At 39.4% G+C, this 25,988-nt stretch overlaps 1 protein-coding gene and 2 pseudogenes across 1 annotated transcript in view; all 3 read left to right on the top strand.

Annotated features, from left to right (window-relative positions):
• The window catches only part of GDPD4 (glycerophosphodiester phosphodiesterase domain containing 4), a 100,302-nt gene that overhangs the window by 60,896 nt on the left and 13,418 nt on the right, over nt 1-25,988 (top strand). Inside the window, exons 10-12 of the mRNA XM_053924432.2 lie at nt 6,686-6,842; nt 14,184-14,405; nt 15,192-15,346. Coding sequence (XP_053780407.1) covers nt 6,686-6,842; nt 14,184-14,405; nt 15,192-15,346 — 534 coding nt within the window. The remainder of the gene's footprint in view (nt 1-6,685; nt 6,843-14,183; nt 14,406-15,191; nt 15,347-25,988) is intronic.
• On the top strand, nt 15,267-24,749 carry LOC112315997 (mitogen-activated protein kinase 6 pseudogene; annotated as a pseudogene).
• Nucleotides 24,207-25,371, top strand: LOC139440886 (mitogen-activated protein kinase 6-like; annotated as a pseudogene).

Genomic DNA, 25,988 nt, shown 5'->3' with positions numbered 1-25,988 from the left:
CAAAAGACATAGAACAGCTGAATGGATAAGAAAACATGACCCACACATATGCTGCCTACAAGAAACCCATCTCAGGACAAAAGACTTACACAGACTGAAAGTGAAGGGCTGGAAACAAATTTTCCAAGCAAACGGACAGGAAAAAAAAGCAGGGGTAGCAATACTCATATCAGACAAAATAGACTTCCAAAGAAGGGCCATAAAGAGAGACCCAGAAGGTCACTTCATAATACTCAAAGGAAGAATCCACCAAGAAGACATAAACATTATAAATATATATGCACCCAACATAGGAGCACCCAAATACATAAAGAAAATCTTGGAGGATTTCAAGAAAGATATTGACAGCAACACAATTATAGTAGGGGATTTTAACACCCCACTATCAAAAATGGACAGGTCTTCCAAACAAAAGATTAACAAAGATATTGTGTCACTTAACAATACCCTAGAGGAAATGGACTTAACTGATATATACAGAGCTTTTCATCCCAAAGAAGCAAAATACACATTCTTTTCAAGTGTCCATGGAACTTTTTCAAAGATAGACCACATGATAGGACACAAAGCAACCCTCAACAAATTCAAGAAAATTGAAATCATATCAAGCATCTTCTCTGACCACAAGGGTCTGAAACTAGAAACCAACCCCAAGGGTAAAAACCCAAAACACTCAAAATCATGGAGACTGAATAGCATGCTATTAAACAATGAATGGGTCAAGAACGAGATTAGGGAAGAAATCAAAAACTTCCTGGAAACAAATGAAAACGAACTCACAACAACCCAAAACCTATGGGACACAGCAAAGGCAGTCCTGAGAGGGAAGTTCATAGCAATACAGGCCTACCTTAAGAAGTTAGAAACAGTTCACACAAACAACCTAACCCTACGCCTACAAGAACTGGAGGAACAACAACAAAGACAGCCCAGAGCAAGCAGAAGGAAGGAAATAACCAAGATCAGAGCAGAACTAAATGACATAGAGACTAAAAGCACAATTGTAAGGATCAATGAATCCAGAAGCTGGTTCTTTGAAAAGATAAACAAAATCGACAAGCCTTTAAGTAGGCTTATCAAGAAGAAAAGAGAGAGGATCCAAATAAACAGAATTAGAAATGAAAGTGGAGAGATTACAACTGATACCACAGAAATACAAAGGATCGTAAGAAATTACTATGAAGACCTATATGCTAAGAAATTTGAAAACCTAGATGAAATGGACACATTTCTAGAAAAATATAATCTTCCAAAACTGACTGAAGAAGAAGCAGAAAACCTGAACAGACCAATATCAGCAAAGGAAATTGAAGCAGTCATCAAGAAACTCCCATCACACAAAAGCCCTGGACCAGATGGTTTCACAGGAGATTTCTACAAAGCATTTAAGGAAGAACTAACCCCTATCCTTCACAGACTATTCGAAAAAATCCAAACTGATGGAAGACTCCCAAACTCTTTTTATGAAGCCAACATCATCCTAATCCCAAAACCAGATAAAGACACAACGAAGAAAGAAAACTTCAGGCCAATATCGCTGATGAACATAGACGCTAAAATTCTCAACAAAATATTAGCAAACCTCATCCAGCAATATATTAAAAAGATCATCCACCATGACCAAGTGGGATTCATCCCAGGGATGCAAGGATGGTACAATATTTGCAAATCAATAAACATAATACATCACATCAACAACAGCAAAGACAAAAATCACATGATCATATCAATAGATGCGGAAAAAGCATTCGATAAGATACAGCACCCATTTCTGATAAAAACACTCAACAAAGTGGGAATAAAGGGAGCAGTCCTCAACATAATTAAGGCCATATATGAGAGACCTACAGCCAACATCACACTCAATGGACAAAAACTTAGAGCTTTCCCACTAAGATCAGGAACAAGACAAGGATGCCCTCTCTCACCACTCCTATTCAACATAGTATTGGAAGTCCTAGCCACAGCAATCAGACAAGAAAAAGCAATAAAAGGCATCCAAATTGGAAAGGAGGAAATGAAACTGTCACTGTTTGCAGACGACATGATAGTGTACATGGAAAACCCTATAGACTCCACTCAAAAACTACTCGACCTAATAAATGAATTTGGCAAAATAGCTGGATACAGAGTCAATACCCAGAAATCAAAGGCATTCCTGTACACCAACAACGAAACTGCAGAAACAGAAATCAGGAAAAAAATCCCATTCGATATAGCAACAAGAAAAATAAAGTACCTAGGAATAAACCTAACCAAGGAGGTAAAAGACCTGTACTCAGAAAACTACACAACACTGAAGAAAGAAATTAAGGAAGATACAAACAAATGGAAGCATGTACCATGTTCATGGATTGGAAGAATTAACATCATCAAAATGGCCATACTACCCAAAGCAATTTATAGATTCAATGCAATCCCTATTAGAGTACCCATGACATATTTCACAGATATAGAACAAACATTGCAGAAATTCATATGGAACCATAAACGACCTCGAATAGCAGCAGCAATTTTGAGAAAGAAGGACAAAGCAGGAGGTATCACAATACCTAATATCAAACTGTATTACAAGGCCACGGTAATCAAAACAGCCTGGTACTGGCATAAAAACAGGCTCATAGACCAATGGAACAGAATAGAGAGCCCAGAAATAAACTCAAATCTATACGATCAATTAATATTTGACAAAGGAGGCAGGAGCATAAAATGGAGCAAAAACAGTCTCTTCAACAGATGGTGTTGGGAGATCTGGACAGCTACGTGCAAAAAAATGAAACTCGATCACCAACTTACGCCATACACGAAAATAAACTCAAGATGGATAAAAGACTTAAATATAAGCCGTAACACCATAAAAGTCCTTGAGGAAAACATTGGCAGGAAAATCTCAGACATTCCACGCAGCAACATCCTCACAGACACATCCCCTAAAGCAAGGGACATAAAGGAAAGAATAAACAAATGGGACCTCATCAAAATAAAAAACTTCTGCATGGCTAAAGAAAACAGCACCAAATTACAAAGAGAACCAACAATATGGGAAAGCATATTTGCCAATGATACCTCAGACAAGGGCCTGATCTCCAAAATATATAAAGAACTCACACGACTCCACTCCAGGAAGACAACCAACCCAATTAAAAAATGGGCAAAGGACTTGAACAGACACTTCTCCAAGGAAGACATACAGAAGGCCCAGAGACATATGAAAAGATGCTCAGCATCACTAGCCATCAGAGAGATGCAAATTAAAACCACAATGAGGTATCATCTCACACCAGTCAGAATGGCCAACATAAACAAATCCACAAACAAATGTTGGAGAGGATGCGGAGAAAAGGGAACCCTCGTGCACTGTTGGTGGGAATGCAGACTGGTGAGGCCACTGTGGAAAACAATATGGAATTTCCTCAGAAAACTAAAAATGGAACTGCCCTTTGACCCAGTAATTCCGCTGCTGGGATTATACCCTAAGAACACTGAAACACCAATCCAAAAGAATCTGTGCACCCCAATGTTCATAGCAGCACAATTTACAATAGCCAAATACTGGAAGCAACCGAAGTGCCCATCAGCAAACGAGTGGATCCAAAAACTATGGTATATTTACACAATGGAATTCTACGCAGCAGAGAGAAAGAAGGAGCTTATACCCTTTGCAACAGCATGGATGAAACTGGAGAGCATTATGCTAAGTGAAATAAGCCAGGAAGTGAGGGACAAATACCATATGATCTCACCTTTAACTGGAACATAAGCAATAGAAGGAAAAAGCAAACAAAATATAACCAGAGACATTGAAGTTAAGAACAATGTAACAATAGCAAGGGCGGGGGTGGGGGGTGGGGGCGGGGACAGTGGGTAGAGGGGATTACAGGAACTACTATAAAGGACACATGAACAAATCCAAGGGGGAGGGTGGAGAGGGGGGAGGGAAGTGGGTTCACCTGGGGTGGGGTGAAGGGATGGGGGAAAAGGCATACAACTGTAATTAAATAACAATAAATAAATTTAAAAAAAAAAAAAGCCAGAAACAATGACATTAAAAAAAAAAAAAAAAAAAAAAGAAAAGAGGAATAAGGAAAGAAAAAAAATATGAAAAGAAATAAGGAAAAATAAACAATAAGAAGAGTAATAGTGAAAAAAGAAAAAAATAGAACAAGAAAAGTAAAAGTAAAAAAATATTTTTTATTTTTATAAAAAGGAGAAAGAAAAAAGAAATAGAAAAGAAAAAAGCAAGAAAAGATAAAAAAGTAGAGTTCACCTCTGCAGAGTTTAGTGCCTGCTGTGCTCTCCCTTGTATATACTTGTTATTAAGTAAGAACTAGTGTCCTGAATGTAACAAACTAAACACTTATATATTTTTTACTCTTCACCTGAGGACATTTTTTTCATTGTTCTCATAGAGACAGAGGGAAGGAGAGAAGAAGGGAGAAAGAGAAACAATGATGTGAGAGAAAAAATCGATCGGTTCCCTCCCACATCAGTCTAGACTGGGGATAGGACCGCAACCTAGGTATGTGCCCTTACTGGGAATTAATAACCTTGTTAAGCCTCTTGGATCCTGCTCCCGTGTTGTCTGAAGCTGGTCAGTCGATGTGTTCATTTCGGATCTCCTGGGAGGGACTCTGATGTAAACTAATGACAGATGCTATCTATGCCTGGCCCTGGCAACCTGTTTAAAGCAGTCTCGAGGTGGCTCCTTCCACCTTTCCTTGGTTATAAATCTCCTTGTCAGGAAGCCTTTACTTGGTAATTCAGGGTGATTGTCCCCCAATTTAGCTGTATTTCCAATTTGGTTCTGGGAGAAGGCGAGAGTAAGATCCATTTACTTTGCCACCATCTTGGAAAACCCTGGCTGGCAAGCAAGTCTGTCTCTAACAGGAACACATGCTTGGTGCTGGTGGTTGCCACAGCTACATTGTTACTAATTTTTGTTATTAATGGTATTTTTAAAAATTAAAAATGAGAAAAAAGTTTTAAATATTTATTCATACATTTATCATGTCTCATACTTTTCATTCTTTTGTGCAGATGCAAATTTCTAATTGGCATGTACTATTTGCCTAAGAATGTCTTTAGTTTTTCTTATTGTGCCGATCTCCTAGAAATGAATTAGTCTGTCTTTTGTGTGTATAAAACATTTTTATTTTCCTTTTTTTGTTGTTAAATATAACTTTGTTTTGTGCCTTGAGGTGAGTTTCGTGTGCTAGAAACATTATGCCTTGTTTGAAATCAAAATAAGTGTTTAGCCCTGGCCGTCATGCAACAGTTGGTTAGAGCGTCATCCTGTAACTGAAGGGTTGCAGGTCCGATCGATTCCCAGTAAGGGCACATATCTAGGTTGCGGTCCTATCCTCAGTCTAGACTGATGTGGGAGGGAACCGATCGATTTTTTCTCTCACATCATTGTTTCTCTTTCTCCCTTCCTGTCTCCTTCCCTCTGTCTCTATGAGAACAATGAAAAAAATGTCCTCAGGGGAAGATTAAAAAATATATAAGTGTTTAGTTTGCCACATTCAGGACACTAGTTCTTACTTAATAACATAGCTTTTTAATTTATTTATAAACCTTATTGCATTTATAAGTCTAACATTTTAACCATCTTTTTGAAGGTCTTTGAATAATACTTAATTCTATTTTGTTAAGTAAATACTTTAGATGTTTTAAATAACAAGATTCTTAGAGTTTCACTCTGCATATGTAGAGATTGATATTTAGCCAGATGTAAAGGCATCTGTACATATTTCCCTAGAAATCTATTATTTATTTACTTACCCATATCATCTCTGGGACTCCAGTACACGAATTCTAGCCACTTTGACCTCCCCTGAAGCTGACCTCTCTCTCCCCATTTCAGCATGGTAGCTGGGTGCACATTAGGATCCCCTCCCTGAGCCACAGTCCTGTGTTCACCTGCTAGAAGGAAGCCTGGGTGATGGTAGAGCTTATTTCATTTGTTCGTCTTTCCTAGAGGTCCTCATGCTGGGTGCTCCCTGTTGCCCTTCGGCTGAAATGTAATTTCCCCTATTTTGTCTAGTTTTCTGGTTGTTTATGGGTAGGAGGTTAAGCCTCATCCGTGTTACTCCTTCATGGCCATTAAAGATTTCTCTTGTGTATTTTAACGGGAAAGGAAGAGAGAGGTTTTCATGAAAGCAGAGATTCTTCAGGGCAAATGGCAGATAAGAGAACCAGGAACTTTTCTAAGGATACCATCGAATGTGAATGGTCTAGTGCCAGAAACACTCAGGGCAGGTGCCTAGCTGGTAAATGGGTCAGAAAAACTCAGGGGATTGTACGCGTGCCTGCTTAGTATTGTTCTGGAACCCCAGGGCCTTGCCCCATAACCACCCCACTCGCCTAACTCTCAGGTCAACACTGTATCTACTCTATGTGTGTGTGTGTGTGTGCGCGCATGCCAGAAAGCCCCTGGATAGGGAAGCTCATCTTTTACCATCACTGATATGGTTATTATATGTCACAAAAAAATTGATGGCTAGGGCAGAAAAAATATGGACGTAAAGTATAAATACTAGTACCTAGGCCTTTGCTGAGATTTGGGAGGGAGTACAGAACCCTAGTAAGACTTGCGACCTTGATGGGCTTTCTGAGAACCCTCTCTGCCAAGGTGGCTGAATTTAAGCTATTCACTCATTCCCCTCTTTCCCCCCTCGGCCTACAGTTGTGATGGGGTGCCTTTTCTCATGCATGACTATGACCTGAGAAGAACAACCAACATCGGGGAGATCATGCCAAATGCCTCCAACACAACAAGTAACCTCTACTACTGGGATTTCCTGTCAACTCTGAATGCTGGCCACTGGTTTGTACAATCACAGGTAAGACACATTCTCCAGCCAACAATCCTGCGTTGATGCCCTCTCTAGTACAAGGTCATGTGCTGCTCCTGGAGGGAAAGGCTTTAGATGAAGGTAGTCAAGAATACACACAATTCACCCTGCCTGGTTTGGCTCAACTGGTTGGAGTGTCATCCTGTAAACCAAAAGGTCCCAGGTTCGATTCCTGGTCAAGGCACATGCCTAGGTTGCAGATTTGGTCACATGCTAGAGGCAACCAATCGATGTTTCTCTCTCACACTGATGTTTCTGTTCCTCCTTTCCCTTCTCTCTAAAAATCAATAAACTTGTCCTTCAGAGAGGATTTAAAAAGAATACACACAATTTCATTCCAGTTTGGTGGCAGGATTATATAGCATTGTCAGAAGGGCTTTTCCAGTAATACAGTCCATCTCATTACCGCTTTCTGTACTCACTGGAAATTCTGAAGACACACTTGTCATCTTATGATTGCCACTTAATTTCCTTTTATCCAAGAATTTTGTAAACTTTTACAGTGTGCCTACTGTGTACATTACACTTTCCTGGCCATTTTGAATAGCTCAAAATCATCGATAAGGAAGACTAGGAAACATTTTCTCTTCATTCTCTCTTCTTACCATTCAAAAAATATTTATTGAGTACCTATTGAGTACTAGATACAAGGAGTACAACGATGAATAAACATAGATTTAGACTAAATGGAGTTCACTGGCTAGAATATGAAACAGTCAATTACCATACATTGTGAATAGCGCTAAACTAGAGTCAATTTTGGGTTGCTAATTTGTGTTTTATAACTCACCAAGTTTTCAGTAATTTGTGATAGCAGCCCTTGGACACTAATACAGTCAGTACAACACATCTGTACTATCTTCCATTATTTCTATATGTAACATTTGACTCTTGTCCTCTTCATAGGAATAACTAATTGCTTTCAATGTTTGAGTCTTTTTAAGAATTTTGTCATAATAGTAGCAAGTGTAACCTATAAAGAGAAATACGACTGGAAATTAGGCTGATTTCTATAATCAACTTCAGTCACAGTCTTTAAGTGTGGCAATCCTCCACTGGCTGTCTGTGTGTCCATGTCTCCATCCATCCATCCATCCATCCATGTCACTTGATAGCAGTCTAACATCTGTGGATTAGAATATTTTTTGATCAGATTCACTTTAGAAGCATTAATTTCAGATTTTCTAGGAGTTACAAGGGATGGTATGTTCAGCATATTTTCTTTTATTTTTGTATTATTTTATTTTTAATTAAAGTTTACATTCAGTACTATTTTATGTTAGTTTCCAGTATACTTGTAGTGTTAGACAATTGCATACTTTATAAAGTGTTCTCCTTGCTATTTCCATTACCCACCTGGTAATGTACATACCTTATTACGTAGTCATAATAGTCATAAGAGTATTGACTCTTCTCCCTATGCTGTACTTTACGTGACCATCTCTGTTGTGTAACTGCCAATCTGTACTCCTTACTTCTTTACTGTTTCACCCAGTCCCCCAAACTGCTGCCCTCTGGCCGTCACCAGTTTGTTCTCTGTATCTATGAATATGGTTAAATTTTGTTTGTTTATTTTGTTCTTTAGATTCTACATATAAGTGAAATCATATGGTATTTGTCTTTCTCTGACTGAATTATTTCACTTAGCACAATATCTCTAGATCCATCCATGCTGTTGCAAACGGTAAGATTTTGTTTATTTTTATGTCTGAATGATATTCTACTTGTGTGTCATTGATGTAACCTGGCAGCCATGGAGAGTAGACTGGAATGTGCATGTGTGAACAATGCTGACTTCACTGTACTACTCAGTGGGGGTCATAGACATTGTTGAGTGATCATGTGTACTGTGCGGCCATTGCATTTAAAATGACTGAGCAAGTACAACAGCGAATCTACATCAGATTGTGAGTTAAGCTTGACCATTCCTCCACAGAAACTATTCGGATGATTCAGAAGGCTGCAGGTATGGGCAACTAATGATTGGCAGCTTCATTATAACAATGCGCCCACCCATGCATCACATCTTTGTGCAGAGGTTTTTGGTGGCACATCAAATCACCCAGGTGACTCAGCCCCCTACAGCCCAGATTTGGCACCCTGTGATGTCGGGCTTTTCCCAAAACTAAAATCACCTTTGAAAGGGAAGAGATTTCAGACCATCGACGAAATTCAGGAAAATATGATGGGCAGATGATGGCAATTGGGAGAACCGTGAGGTCCTAAGGTGCCTACTTTGAAGGGGACTGAGACATCATTGTCCTAGGTACAATATTTCTTATATCTTGTATCTCTTAAAATGTCTCTATTTTTCACATTACATGGCAGAAAACCTTCTGGACAGACCTCATATGTACCACAGCTTTTTTATCCACTTATGTATCGATGACAACTTGGGTTGCTTCCATAGCTTGGGTATTGTATATAAAACTACAATGAACATACGGGTGCACATATTCTCTTGAATTATTGTTTTGCTTTCTTTGGGTACATACCTATCCACTATCGCTCCTCCAGTATATATTCGAGTTGTCTATACTAGTAATAGTTTGGTGGAGCTGAATTTTAGTTATGGTGATGGTTGTCTAGAAAATCACAGAGTTGGACAAATGACTGTTTTAAGTAAGAGGAACATGATAGGCTAAATCGGCAATGTATAACCTGAATTCAATGAAAACAAAAGTATGACCATGAGATAAAGAACAAAAGCATTGAAGGCGAGTTTGCATTTGTCAGGAGAATCTTTTCCTAGTGCTTTTTCATGACCGCTGTTCCACTTACGTAGTTGTTCGCTAGTTACAAGGACCTTGGGTTAGCTCTTGACTTGTAGTGGTTCCCTGGAGAACCTAGGTTTATGATCTCTGATGGCTGCACCTTTCCTATTCCTGTAGATGGGTGATGTCATTTTAGTTGGGAAATGTGTGTCCAAGGATGAATTCCTTCTACTTTCACTGCTCTACTGGAGGCAGAGTATCTGGTATGGTCGTTTGCAGTGATGTTCAAGGGCAGTCTTTCTGTGAGCTATTTTCCAGCCTGTTCCTCTAGTGACAGGACTGAGATAACTTGGTTAATCTTTTATGATATTTAACTAAAAGAAGTTTTTATAAATGACTGATAGGAATTTTGGGTGGAGATATTCCCAAAACATGGGGCTGCACATGAATAGTTGACAGAGAGATAATCTAGTATCCTTGCGAGAAAGAATGCAGTTTAAGAGAAAAGGGCAGTGCTTGACGGCATGAAACTTCAAGGGTATTTGGTAGTTCCGCTGATTTCAGTTTTCACATTTCATGTATTCTTTCCAATTTCAAGGGTATGGTGTGTATAAGGACAGGAGGTCTTTTCTTTTCTTTTTCATTTTTTAATTGTTTTATTGTTGTTCAGTTACAGTTGTCTGCATTTACTCCCCACTCTTCCCCCCAACCCCAGCCAAATATACCTCCCTCCCTTGCTTCACCCTCCCCCTTGGTTTTGTCCATGTGTCCTTTATAGTAGTTCCTGATAACCCTTCCCCCCACTGTCCCTTCCCTGCTCTCCTGTGGCTATTGTTAGATTGTTCTTAACTTCAATGTCTCTGGTTATATTTTGTTTGCTTTTTTCTTCTGTTGATTATGTTCCAGTTAAAGGTGAGATCATATGGTATTTGTCCTTCACTGTCTGGCTTATTTCACTTAACATAATGCTCTCCAGTTCCATCCATGCTGTTGCAAAGGGTATAAGCTCCTTCTTTCTCTCTGCTGCGTAGAATTCCATTGTGTAAATATACCATAGTTTTTGGATCCACTCATTTGCTGATGGGCACTTAGGTTGCTTCTAGTACTTGGCTATTGTAAATTGTGCTGCTATGAACATTGGGGTGCATAGGTTCTTTTGGATTGGTGTTTCAGGGCTCTTAGGGTATAATTCCAGCAGCGGAATTGCTGGGTCAAAAGGCAGTTCCATTTTGAGTTTTCTGAGGAAATTCCATACTGTTTTCCACAGTGGCCTCACCAGTCTGCATACCCACCAACAATGTACTAGGGTTCCCTTTTCTCCGCATCCTCTCCAACATTTGTTTGTGGATTTGTTTATGTTGGCCACTCTGACCGGTGTGAGGTGGTACCGCATTGTGGTTTTAATTTGCATCTCCCTGATGGCTAGTGATGCTGAGCATCTTTTCATATGTCTCTGGGCCCTCTGTATGTCTTCCTTGGAGAAGTGTCTGTTCAAGTCCTTTGCCCATTTTTTAATTGGGTTGGTTGTCTTCCTGGAGTGGAGCTGTGTGAGTTCTTTATATATTTTGGAGATCAGACCCTTGTCTGAGGTATCATTAGCTAATATGTTTTCCCATACTGTTGGTTCTCTTTGTAATTTGGTGCTGTTTTCTTTAGCCATGCAGAAGTTTTTTATTTTGATGAGGTCCCATTTGTTTATTCTTTCCTTATGTCCCTTGCTTTAGGGGGCATGTCTGTGAAGATGTTGCTGCATGGAATGTCTGAGATCTTCCTGCCAATGTTTTCCTCTAGGACTTTTATGGTGTTATGACTTATATTTAAGTCTTTTATCCACCCTGAAATTATTTTTGTGTATGGTGTAAGTTGGTGATCGAGTTTCATTTCTTTGCATGTAGCTGTCCAGATCTCCCAACGCCATTTGTTGAAGAGGGTAATTTTGCTCCATTTTATGCTCCTGCCTCCTTTGTCAAATATTAATTGACTGTAGAGACTTGGGTTTATTTCTGGGCTCTCTTTTTGTTCCATTGGTCTATGTGCCTGTTTTTATGCCAGTACCAGGCTGTTTTGATTACAGCGGCCTTGCAATATAGTTTGATATCAGGTATGGTGATCCCTCCTGCTTTGTTCTTCTTTCTCAAAATTGCTGTAGCTATTCAGGTCTGTTTATGGTTCCATATAAATTTCTGAAATATTTGTTCTATATCTGTGAAATATGTCATGGGTACTTTAACAGGGATTTCATTGAATCTATAAATTGCTTTGGGTAGTATGGCCATTTTGATGATGTTAATTCTTCCAATCCATGAGCGTGGTACATGCTTCCATTTGTTTGTGTCTTCCTTAATTTCTTTCTTCAGTGTTGCATAGTTTTCTGAGTACAGGTCTTTTACCTCCTTGGTTAGGTTTATTCCTAGTTACTTTATTTTTCTTGTTGCTATATCAAATGGGATTTTTTTCCTGATTTCTGTTACTGATATTTCATTGTTGGTGTACAAAAATGCCTTTGATTTCTGAATATTGATTTTGTATCCTGCTCTTTTGCCAATTTCATCTATTAGGTCAAGTAGTTTTTTGGTGGAGTCTATAGGATTTTCCATGTACACTATCATGTCATCTGCAAACAATGACAGTTTTACTTCCTCATTTCCAATTTGGATGCCTTTTATTTCTTTTTCTAGTCTGATTGCTGTGGCTAGGATTTCCAATACTATTTTGAATAGGAGTGGTAAAAGTGGGCATCCTTGTCTTATTCCTGATCTTAGTGGGAAAACTCTAACTTTTTGCCCATTGAGTATGATGTTGGCTGTAGGTCTCTCATATATGTCTTTTATTATGTTGAGGAATGCTCCCTCTATGCCCACTTTGCTGAGTGTTTTTATCATAAATGGGTGCTGTACCTTATCAAATGCTTTTTCTGCATCTATTGATATGATCATGTGATTTTTGTCTTTGCTTTTGTTCATGTGGTGTATTACGTTTATTAATTTGTGAATATTGTGCCATCCTTACATCCCTGGTTGGCCTGTCCTGTCTTGTTCTTTTAACAATCTTCTCCACATTAAGTTCTAACAGTTAAATGAATCAGTTGTCCTAGATTTGGTATAGAGTCAAACAAAATCTTGAATCCTGAAGGAAATTTCTATTTTCCTGAGAATGAAAAAAAACCCCACCTCTCATTAAACTATGGTTTAATTCAGCTTCTATGATCTGCCTTCCAGTCTAACATGGGAATATTGTGCAATTTGTTTCTCCCTGAGAGAAAGCTGAGGAAGGGCAGCTTGTTAAGTAGGTCAAGGGAAGGAGAAGAAATAGAAAGGGTGAGAATGAGAATGAAGATAAAGTTGTACAGAGAGAAGATTATTTGAGTTAAGAAAATATAGTGGCTACTGCTTGCTTCTTTGACTTCACCCACAAATAATCTACAATAGGTATATTATGGTAAAAGCAGCCATATGTATGGGCTGAGGTGTAACATGAAATGCTGTGCATTGCAAAGACAGATTACAGTTCCTGCCATAAGGGAGTTACACTGTAGTTGAAGCAGTAGAAAGTAAGGGAGCTAAGTGAATTGTGCACTGTTCCGTTTCCCAGACATGCTCCTAGACCACAGGTGGCAAACACAAGACCCATGGACCGAATCCAGCCCTCCACCTTGTTTTATCTGGCCCGGCACCTTGTTTCTACCCAGCGGCAGCTCCGAGATCCTTTCCCCTAGTTAAAGAGTAGTTACATTTATACAGTACTAAAATTACACTTGGCCCTTTGAAGGTAACCATGAGGCATATGTGGCTCCCCATGAAAATGAGTTTGACACCCCTGTCCTAGACCCTATAAATATTTTATGATATTTAATCTTCAAAATAATCTTGAGAAATTCATAGATTATCCCTTCCCTCCAGTCCCCTACTTTATAGTTTGGGCAATGAAGACCATTAAAATTGAAGTGGTTTTACAAGGTTACATAGTAAGAAGCGTATGAAGCCAGGATTTTCATCTGGTCTAAGACATCCACAAATAACTATAGAAGACAGAATGAGACATACAATTACAGAGGCACAAAAATGGGCCATTGGAGTTTAACACCATCAAAGTCTCTTTAGTTCAAGAATATTTAAGGAAAGCTTCATGAATGAGGTAGCATTGGAACTGGACCTTGCAGGTGAAGGGTAGAATTTTGAGAGGCAGATATGGCCCCGAAGGCAAATGAGTGGTGGAGCTGGGATTGACTCCAATTCAGTCTGAAGCCATAGCCTATTTCTAGAACAGTGAGAGCAAATATTGGAAGCCAATGCAACTGAAAAGAGATTGGATTACCTTGAGTTAGAGAAAAAAGTCTGAAAAGGAAGGTTAAGACAGGAACGTGAGGACTTTCAGTCCTCATATATATAACAGCATGTATACTGGTAAGAGGTTCTTCGACTAAACCATAATTACCTATGGAGATTGCATTTAATTTCTCTCCTCGGTAACTTTTATGTCAGGACCAGTGTTTCAGATGGCCTGGTGGGCTGAACAGTAACGGAGAAACACATAGGTAGGACTGGGTGTCAAGCTATATTGTAAAATGCTTCTGATGGAAGCCAGTGCATTCTCTTCTGTATTTATTCTTTTTTAGCTCAAACCATTTTACAATATGGAAGCCTTATCAGAAGCTGATAGAGAAAAAGCAAGAGATCAAAAGATTCCAAAACTAATTGATTTATTGGAACTTGCACAGAAGGAGAGAAAATTTGTGATATTTGATCTGAATAACCCTCCAGGAAAACACCCTTTCAGAAATACGTTTGTCCATCAAGTAGTACGTGTGATCCTTGACTCTAAAATTGAGCAACATCTGGTACGTCTATCTCAGTATTTATGGTAGAGGTTGGGAGATGCATGTCCCTGGAGCATAGCAGTTGAACCTGACCGACGTGTAGATCTTTCCTGTCATCCTTAAATAATTTTGTTCCCTATAGAAATGGAGATTGTTTCTTTTTTTAAAATTTACTTTAGAGAGAGATAGGAATGGAGCGAGAGGAATGTTGATTTGTTGTTCCACTTATTTATACATCCATTAGTTGCCTCTTGTATGAGCCCTGATCACAGATAGAACCAGCAGCCTTGGAGTATTCGGATGTCACCTTAACCCAGCCAGGGCTGGAGATTGTTTCTTATACAGCTACATGTGGCAACCAAAAATGACTCACTTATATTCATCTCAGTGTGTTATATTTATCTCATACGAGTGGAACTGTTTGCTAGATGAGTCATAATAGTATTCCCTGTTGGCAGGAGATGAGCCCTCTCAAAAATGATGTTTAGCAGCATCAACCTGAGGAGATGCCTATGATTCCCACCTTTCATCCACACCTGCTACCCCCTCACCTACCTTGTCAGTGAGGGGCTATATGCACACAGTGGGCCCTTGACCCCCATGATGTTACCTGAGAAAACTCAGCTGCAGAACGTCTGGTGAAAGCCCCATTGTAAGAGTTTATTAGCCAATATTAGACCAAGGGCTGGAGTCCCTCTCTGCTCCCTATAGACTGTTACCAGTGCTGGAATGGGGCTCTGTCTGTCCTACATGGGACTGTTCGTACCTAGACAGGTACAAACTGAAAGGTTTCCTGTTTTCTTACAGATTTATTGGCTTTCAGGTAGTGAAAGGAAGTATGTCAAGTCTAAAGCGCCTGGTTTTCAGCAAGTGGGCCGGCTAAACCCCATTGAAGTACTTGCAAAAGAAAATATCAGCATAATAAATGTTGACTACAAGAGGCTGTTCTACAATGGGTTGAGGTAAGTGCCTGGCCACACCGCCCTTGGCACGTATGCCTCCCTTTCACAAAAACCTGCCTTCTGACCAAACTACTTAGCTTCCCCTTTCCATCCCAGGATTTCTGTGTGTGGCTGTCTGCTTGGAATCCCCTATCCTACCCTTCTGGCTCTTCCCTCTCGTTCCACCTTTCTCCCTCTACCATCAAACATTTATCAAGTGTAGACTCGCCCCTTCTCCTTTCAACACGTCCCTCATCATTCAACACACGTTTTTGTATGCTTGGCATTTTTGTTTTTTATAAGGTGATTGTTGAAAAGTCAGAACTCAAAATGGTGTTTATTTTTTTAAAAAAGGTGTCTATTTCCTCCTGCCATTACCAGATGGATTGCAGTACCTCATAAATAGCTTAGTGGTCTGGATAAGAGGTCAAACCAGCTATAACATCCTTTAATTGAAAGCTTAATCTAGACTCCCCGCCAAGATGGAGGTATAGGTAGACACACTGTGCCTCCTCGCACAACCAAAAGAAGGACAACAACAATTTAAAAACAAAAAACAACCAGAACTGACAGAAAATCGAACTGTATGGAAGTCTGACAACCAAGGGGATAAAGAACACACATTCATCCAGACTAGTAGGAGGGGCAGAGACTGGCATCCGGGCTGAGAGGACTTGCAGCAAGGTGGGGGCTGGCAGACCCAGCAAGGTGATGGATTGTGGAGCATGGTGGGCAAAGCTGCAGCTGGCCAGCGAGGCAGCAGCTGGTGGACTAGGTGACAGACCACGCAACCCAGGGCTCCAGCATGGGGAAATAAAGCCTCAAACCACTGATTGAAAACACCCGTGGGGGTTGAGGCGGCAGCAGGAGAAACTCCTAGTCTCACAGGAGAGTTTGTTGGAGAGACCCACAGGGTCCTAGAATGTACACAAACCCACCCACTGGGGAAGCAGCACCAGAAGGGCCCAATTTGATTGTGGGTAGCAGAGGGAGTGACCGAAATCCAGCAGAGAATGGAGCAAACACCATTGCTCCCTCTCGGCCCCTCCCCCCATATATAGCATCACAATGCAGGAAAGATCGTTACCCCACTCCAGTGAACAACTAAGGCTCCACCCCTTACTACATAACAGGCGTGCCAAGCCAAAAAAATGGCCCCAATGAAACAACAGATCAAAGCTCCAGAAAAAATACAACTAAGCAACGAAGAGATAGCCAACCTATCAGATGCACACTTCAAAACACTGGTAATCAGGAAGCTCACAGAATTGGTTGAATTTGGTCACAAATTAGATGAAAAAATGAAGGCTACACTCAGAGAAACAAAGGAAAATGTACAGGGAACCAATAGTGATGGGAAGGAAACTGGAATTCAAATCAATGGTGTGGACCAGAAGGAAGAAAGAAACATCCAACCAGAAAAGGAAGAAGAAACAAGAATTCAAAAAAATGAGGAGAGGCTTAGGAACCTCCAGGACATCTTGAAACGTTCCAACATCCGAATTATAGGGTTACCAGAAGAGAAGAGGAAAAGCAACAAATTGAAAACTTATTTGAACAAATAATGAAGGAGAACTTCTCCAATCTGGCAAAGGAAATAGACTTCCAGGAAGTCCAGGAAGCCCAGAGAGTCCCAAAGAAGCTGGACCCAAGGAGGAACACACCAAGGCACATCATAATTATATTACTCAAGATGAAACAGAAGGAGAGAATCTTAGAAGCAGCAAGAGAAAAGGACACAGTTACCTACAAAGGAGTTCCCATAAGACTGTCAGCTGACTTCTCAAAAGTGACCTTCCAGGCAAGAAGGGGCTGGGAAGAAGTATTCCAAGTCATGAAAGGCAAGGGCCTATATCCAAGATTGCTCTATCCAGCAAAGCTATCATTTAGAATGGAAGGGCAGATAAAGTGCTTCTCAGATAAGGTGAAGTTAAAGGAGTTCATCATCACCAAGCCCTTATTATATGAAATGTTAAAGGGATATATCTAAGAAAAAGAAGATAAAAAATATGAACAGTAAAAATGACAGCAAACTCACAGTTATTAACAACCACAGCTAAAACAACAACAAAAGCAAACTAAGCAAACAACTATAACAGGAACAGAACCACAGAAATGGAGATCACATGGAGGGTTATCAACAGGGGAGTGGGAGGGGGAGAGAGTGCGGAAAGGTACAGAGAATAAGTACCATAAATGATACGTAGAAAATAGACAGGGGGAGGGTAAGAATAGTGTAGGAAATGTAGAAGCCAAAGAACTTATAAGTATGACCCATGGACATGAACTTTAGGGGGGGAATGTGGGAGTAAAGGGGTGTGCAGGATGGAGTGGAGCAAATGGGGGGGAATGGGACAAATGTAATAGCATAATCAATAAAATATATTAAAAATTAAAAAAAATTAAAAACAACCCAAAAGCTTAATCTAGAGCAAGGCCATAACTCTCTGAAATTCTACGAAGGCTGAGAGAGTTCAGGGAGCTGCAGAAGAGAAGTTTGAAGCTAGTAGAGGTTTATGAGGTTTAAGGGTAGACGCCATTTCTGTAACATAAAAGTGCAAGGGGAGGTGGCCAGTGCTTATGTACAGTGCAGCAGGTTATCCAGAAAACCTAGCTGAGATAATTAATGAAGGTGGCTATCTTAAAAAAAAAGGTTTTCAGTGTAGATTAAACAGTTTTATATTGGGAGAAGATGCCATCTAGGACTTAGAGTTAAAAAGAAGTCAATGCCTGGCTTCAGAGCTTCAAAGGACAGGCTGATTCTTCTGTTAGGGGCTAATGCAGCTGCTGAAGTTGAAGCCAGTGCTCATTTATCATTGTGAAAATCCTAGGCCCTTAAGAATTATGCTAAATATACTCTGCCCATGCCCTATAAATGGAACAACAAAGGCTGGATAACAGCACATCTGTGACAACATGATTTACCGAACATTTAAACCCACTGTTGAGAACTACAATCCAGAAAAAAAGATCCCTTTCAAAATATTACTGCTCATTGACAATGCATCTAGTCACCCAAGAGCTCTGATGGAGATTAATGTTGTTTTCATGCCTGTTAACAAAACATCTATTCTTCAGTCCATGAATCAAGAGTTATTTTGACGTTTTAAGTCTTATTGAAGAAATACATTTTGTAAGGCTATAGCTGCCATAGGTAGTCATTCCTCTGATGGATCTGGACAAATTAAATAGAGAACTTTCTGTAAAGGATTCAATATTCTAGATGTCATTAAGAACATTTATGATTCATTGGAAGAGGTCAAAATATCAATATTAATAGGAGGTTGGAAGAAGTTGATTCTAACCCTCATGGATGGTTTGAGAGGACTGACTCCAATTTTGAAAGAAGTCTGTGGGTAAATGCTATCAAACAGCATCATTTGCTGCAGAGAAATTATTTGTGAAAGGGAGAGTCAATCGATGGGGCAAACTTCAGTGTTTTATTTTATGAAATCGCCACAGACATGTTAACCTTCAGCAACCGCCACCCCTGCTGTTTTTGGTCACTCATTGCATGGAGGTTTTTTTCCCATCCTTTCACTTGCAACCTGTCCGTGTCTTTGGATGTAAAGTGAGTCTCTTATAGACAGCATGAAGTTGGTTAATGTGTTTTTATCTATTCTGTCAATCTCTTTCTTTCGACTGGAAACTTTAATCTATTTACCTTGAATATAATTGCTTATGGGGAGGGACTTTTAGCATTTTGTTCAGTCATTTCTGTAAATATCTGTCATTTTGTTTCCGTCATTTGATATTTTATTTTGTTATTTCTATATGCATTATAGCTTGTTTGTCCCTTATTTTCTGCATTATTGTTTTCTTTTATGCTTAATTGATTTTTTTGTAGTGAAATGTATAAATCCTTTGCTCATTTTCTTTTGTGTATACTTTATGCCTATTTCTTTGTGGTTACCATGGGGACTACATTTAACCTAAAGTTATAATATTTTGAATCTGTGACAGCTTTACTTTAATAACATGTAAAACTGTATTCCTTTCCAGCTCCATCCCTACGCTTTCAGTTGCCTGTCCAATTGCTCCTGTACCATTTGTTGAAAAAAAAAAAAACACCCCTCCTTATTCCATTGAATTGCTTTTGTACCTTTGTCAAACTTCATTTGGGCCCTGGCTGGTGTGGTTCAGTGGATTGAGTGCCAGTCTGTGAACCAAAGGGTCACCAATTCGACTCCCAGTCAGGGCACACGCCTAGATTGTGGGCGAGGTCCCCAGTGAGGGACACATGAGAGGCAATCACACATTGATGTTTCTCTCCCTTACTTTCTCCCTCACTTCCCTTCTCTCTATAAATAAAATCTTTAAAAAATTTCATTTGGGCATATTTGTGTGGAACTATTTCTGGGTATTATTTTTTTAAAGTATTTATTTATTTATTTATTTCAGACAGAGGGGAGGGGAGGGAGAAAGAGACAGAGAAACATCAATGTGTGGTTGCCTCTCGCGTGCCTGTGACCTGGCCCACAACCCAGGCATGTGCCCTGACTGGGAATCTAACCAGCGACTCTTTGGTTCACAGGCCAGCGCTGAATCCCCTGAGCCACACCAGCCAGGGCAATTTCTGGGTATTAAATTACATTCTCCTGATCTATGTGTCTATGCCTTCCATTACCATACTGTTTTGATTACCATAACTATATCATAAGCCTTCATATGGAATTGGGGATTCCCTCTCAATTTATTCTTTTCCAAGATTGTTTTAGTTTCTTTGGGGTTGTGCTTTTCCATATAAATTTTGGAATCAGCTGGCCTAATTATACCAAACGTGTTGCTGGGATTTTGATAGGAATTGCATTGAGCCTGCAAATCAGTTTGATGAGAATTGACATATTCACCATTTTGAGTCTTCCAACCCATGAACATATATATATCTCCATTTATTTAAATAATTTATGATGACTTTCATCAATGTTTTTTAGATTGCAAGTTACTGTTCCTATGCTTAGTTTGTTAAGTTTATACCTAAGTTATTGATTTTCTTTGAGGTGGTTTTAAATGATATAGTGTTTTTAATTTCAGTCTCTATGTTCATTATTAATATACAGAAATGAGTTTGTTCATTGTTTAAAATAATTTTTAAAGTAGCTTTTTAGATACTTGGGATTCTTCTATGTCTTGGTGATTGTAAATGACACTGGAATGAACATAGGGTGCTTATGTTCTATCAAATTAGTGTTTTGGATTCCTTCAGATATACTCCCAGAAGTGGGATCACTGGGTCAAAAGGCAGATCTGTCTTTAATTTTTTGACGAATCTCCATACTGCTTTCCACAGTGGCTGCACCAGTCTGCATTCCCACCAACAGGGCAAAAGGGTTCCCCTTTCTCCACATACTCACCAGCATTTGTTTGTTGATTTACCGATGATAGCCATTCTGACAGGTGTGAGATGATATTACATTGTAATTTTCACTTGTATTTCTCTGATGATTAGTGACATTGAGCATCTTTTCATGTATTTATTGGCCATCTGTATGTCCTCTTTGGAGAAGTGTCTGTTCAGGTCCTTTGCCCATTTTCTAATTGGGTTATTTGGTTTTTTGGTGTTGAGTTTTGTAAGTTCTTTATAAATTTTGGATATCAACCCCTTATCAGATATATTGGTGAATGTGTTCTCCCATTCCATGGGTTGTCTTTTTATTTTGTTGTTGGTTCCCTTTGTTGTGCAAAAACGTTTTAGTTTGATGTAGTCCCATTTGTTTACTTTTTCTTTTGTTTCCTTTGGGGAGATATATCCAATAAAATATTGCAACGAACAATGTCTGAGGTTTTGCTGCCTGTGATTCCTTCTACAATTTTAATGGTTTGGGGTCTAACATTTAAGTCTTTGATCCAGTTTGAATTTATTCCTGTGTGTGGTGTAATAAGGTGGTCTAGTTTCATTTTTCTGCATGTATCTGTCCAGTTTTCCCAGCGTAATTTATTGAATAAACTATCCTTAGCCCATTTTATGTGTTTGCTTCCTCTGTCAAATATTAATTGACTGTAAACATGTGGGTTTATTTCTGGGCTTTCTATTCTGTTCCACTGATCTACGTGTCTATTTTTATGCCAGTACCATGCTCTTTTGGTTACTATGGCCTTATAGTATAGTTTGATATTAGGTACCATGATTCCTCCAACTTTGTTCTTCTTTTGCAGGATCACTGTTGCTATGCAGGGCCTTTTGTGGTCCCATATAAATTATTGAGACATTTGTTCTAGTTCTATGAAATAAGTCATTGGAATCTTAATTAGTAGATGAATGGATAAAACAACTGTGGGACATTTACACAATGGAATACTACTCAGCCATAAAAAGAAGACGGTTTTACCCTTTGTGACTGTATGGATGGACCTAGATAACATTATGCTAAGTGAAATAGGCCAGCCAGAGAAAGACAAATACCATATGATTTCACTCATATGTGGAACCTAATGAACAAACTGAACTAACAAGCAAAATAGAGACAGACTCATATAGAGAGCAGGCTGACAGCTAAGGGGGGAGGATAAGGAGTGGAGGGATTGAGCAGAAAGTAAAAAAGACTCATGGACATGGACAACAGTGTGGTGATTATGGGGGTGGGGGAGGGAGTATGGGGGACTAAATGGTAATGGGGAAAAATACAATAAAAAATTTTTGTTTAGTAACTTTTTACCACTGTTTTCTTATTTCTGTTTATCTTTAGGTGATCTGTAGAGTTGTCTTAGAGATATATAGGGTAACTAATGACAACCCTCCTGCAAAGGTGGTGTTATTACTTTTATCTTAATTTATATACTGAGTGGAAGAACTTGCCTCACCAGCATATGACAGAGCTGGGATTGAAACCCATGCTTGTCCAGAGCAGTTACCAGTATGCTATACCAACTCTATTTTCAAGAAAAATTTTGAAGTTGCTGACAGGATGTATTTTCTAAGAAATTTAGGGTCAGGGTTACATGGCAGCAACTGCGGCAGAGCAAGAGCCTCGGAGACTCTGCTGCCACCAGCACAGCCGGAGGCCTGAGCCGACACTGGGGGCTGTCCATGGGCCTCACACTCCTTCAATGAGTCGGAGAAGTCCCCTTGTATCAAAGTACTATGGACGGTAGCTTTGACTGTGATTGTGGTGAGCTGGAGCCACCTGATCACTAACAAAAGACATGTGTTAACCAACAGCTACCAGGGCTTCCTGTTGAAATATATAGCAACAAAGGAAGAAAAGAAGCAAAACAGAAATAGCGCTTACTGGCACCTTAGAACGATGCTGCCCAGGACCAGTCCAACACTGAATGTATCTGCACTGTGAGGAGAATGTCCATAGAAGCCCATTGTGTGCATATTTATTCACATTTTTGTTAAATTAGCACAGTAAATCTGAGGTCATAGTATGTCATTTCATTCCGTTTGAGTTTCTCGAATGTTTTCTTTAGGTGTCTGCAGAGTTGCTGCCCCTTTCTTGAACTGAGTGCTGCAGTCTACTTAATGCTCAATATGAGGAGAGCTTTTTAGCTTTAAATCTACGGGGAACTCAACAGGCCTGGTTGGCATATGCAGTGACCATCAAGAAACCATCTTGCTGCAGACGCAAAATTATTTTTCTTCGCCCTTTTTGAAAGATCTTTCCTTTTGATGCCAGTTTCCTTCCTTGTTTACACAAGTTCGACAATTCGAAAGGAAAAGGCAATAGTAAGAGTTTCAAAATGGCAGAGAAATTTGAAAGTCTCATGAACTTTCATGGTTTAGATCTGGACTCTAGGTATATGGACTTAAAACCATTGGGTTGTGGGGGCAATGGCTTTTTTCTGCTGTAGAAATGATGGTGACAAAAGAGTAGCCATCAAGAAAATTGTCCTTACTGATCCCCAGAGTGTCAAACATGATTCACGTGAAATCAGAATTATCAGAAGACTTGACCATGATAACATTGTGAAAGCGTTTGAAATTCTTGGTCCTAGTGGAAGCCAGTTAACAGACGATGTGGGCTCTCTTGCCGAACAGAACAGTGTTTACATGGTTCAGGAGTACATGGAGACAGACTTGGGTAACGTGCCGGAGCAGGGCCCTTCACTGCAACTGCGCACCGGCTTTTCATGTACCAGCCACTACGTGGGCTCAAATGTATTCACTCTGCAAACATGCTGCACAGAGAGCTCAAACCAACTAATCTTTTCATTGACACTGAAGACTTGGTGCTGAAGATAGGTGACTTTGGTCTTGAGTGGATCATGGATCCCCATTATTCCGATAAAGGTCATTTTTCTGAAGGATTGGTTACTAAATGGTACAGATATCCATGCCTTTTACTTTCGCCTAATAATTATACTAAAGCCATTGACATATGGGCTGCAGGCTGCATTTTGCTGCCTGATAAAACCCTTTTTGCAGGTGCACATGAACTTGAACAGATGTAGCTAATTGTAGAATCTATTACTGTTGTACATGAGGAAGATCATCAGGAGCTTCTCAGCATAATTCCAGTTTACCTTAGAAATGACATGACTGAGCCACACAAAGCTTTAACTCAGCTGCTTCCAGGAATTAGTTGAGAAGCACTGGATTTCCTGGAACAAATTTTGACATTTAGCCCCATGGATCGGTTGACAGCAGAAGAGGCGCTTTCCCATCCTTACATGAGCATGTATTCTTTTCCAATGGATGAGCCAATTTCCAGTCATCCTTTTCATATTGAGGATGAAGTCGATGATATTTTGCTTATGGATGAAACTCATAGCCACATTTACAACTGGGAGAGGTATCGTGATTGTCAATTTGCAGAGCATGATTGGCCTATACATAACAACTTCAATGCTGATGAAGTTCAGCGTGACCTAAGAGCTTCGTCTGATGCCACTGATGAAGAAGTATAAGTTGATCCACGAAAATATTTGGTTGGAGATCATGAAAAGTATTTGGAGGATCCTGCTTTTGATACCAGCTACTCTACTGAGCCTTGTTGGCAGCGCCCAGATCATCATGAAAACAAATACAGTAATCTGGAGTGTAGCCATACTTGCAACTACAAAATGAGGTCATCATCATATTTAGATAACTTAGTTTGACGAGAGAGTGAAGTTAACCATTACTATGAACTCAAGCTTATTATAGGTCTTTCCAATTGGAAAGAACAAAGCAAAGAAAAATCTGATAAGGAAGGCAAGTCAAAATGTGAAAGGATGGATTGGTTAAAGCCCAGATAGCTCTAGAGAAGGCATCACAGCAACTGGCTGAAAGGAAGGAAAAGAACAGGGATTTGACTTTGATTCCTTTATTGCAGGAACTATTCAGCTTAGTTCACAAGGTGAGCCTACTGACGTTGTTGAAAAATTAAATGACTCGAATAGTCATTTAACTTATCATTTAATAGTCATTTAATTCCAGTGTCCCAACTAGAATTGGAGAGTTTGATATCAAAGTCAGCAAGCCAAGAAAAACAGAAAAAGGGAAAGGCAAATTTGGCTCAGTTAGAAGCCTTGTACCAGTCCCCTTGGGATAGCCAGTTTGTGGGTAGTGGGGGTGACTGTTTTCTCATAAATCAGTTTCGTTGTGAGGTAAGGAAGGATGAACAAACTGAGAAGGAAAACACTACACCAGTTACTCGGACAAGTTCTTTAGTAGGAAAGAAGATACTGAAATGCTAGAAACTGAGCCTGTAGAAGATGGGAAGCTTGGGGAGATAGGAAATGAGGAGGGATTTCTGAGTAACAGTGGTGAGTTCCTCTTTAACAAGCAGCTTGAATCCACAGGCATCCCACAGTTTCACTGTCCAGTTGGGGCACCACTTAAGTCAATACAGGCCACATTAACACCTTCTGCTATGAAAACTTCCCCTCAGATTGCTCATAAAACATACGGCAGCATTCTGAAACATCTGAACTAAAACACTCAGCAGACATTTCTCTTTGTATTCTTCATGAAACGTGTGTCTTTTATATTACTAGTGTTTAAGTCATTTTTTTTACTTGAATCAGTAAAAAAACTTGAATCTTGTGTCATTTAGAAAGGATTTTATTAGTTCTTGATTTTTAAAATCCAGACTTTTTTCCTACATGTGAGATGGTTTTCATTTTAACTGTCATGTCATTTGCACACAAAAATAAAGAATAGAGCAAAATAATACAATGCTGGAGGAGACAAAAAATGACTAAGACAAGTAAAAAACATTCTCTCATAGAACAGTGATCTGTTTTACAGGAAACAAAAATCTTGCATTGAAATTTACACAGTGAGTCTGTACATAATTGCATGAAAATATCTTTTTTTCCTAAAACATTTTTCATTCATGAGTGTTTTCAAGTTTTTCATACTGTACACATTTTTAAAACATATGATACCAGCAGCAGCTGAAAACGAATGCCGAATTTGGTACACATGTGTTATCTACCTCAAGGTAACAAAAGTACGTGGCAAAACATCTCCCACCCCAGTCCTTCGCAGTGCACTTCTCTTTAGCCAGCGTCTAGTGTAGTAAACTGTCCTTAAGATTCACTCACCATTTATAAGTGTACCAGTATGCATTCTTTATAGTGTAGCGTTACTACATCACATCTTATTTATTTTAGCAAATCGGTATATTTTCTGTATTAAATTATAAAAGTTAACTTACTTCTTGAGATGTACTTGCAAATACACTTTTTCCATTTGGCACTATGGTTTGTTGCCTACTTTGCTGAATATATAATG

The sequence above is a fragment of the Desmodus rotundus genome, chromosome 5 (assembly GCF_022682495.2).
Source record: "Desmodus rotundus isolate HL8 chromosome 5, HLdesRot8A.1, whole genome shotgun sequence".
Lineage (NCBI taxonomy): Eukaryota > Metazoa > Chordata > Mammalia > Chiroptera > Phyllostomidae > Desmodus > Desmodus rotundus.
The sequence above is the reverse complement of the archived record's forward strand: the minus strand, read 5'-3'. Positions and strand labels throughout refer to the sequence as shown.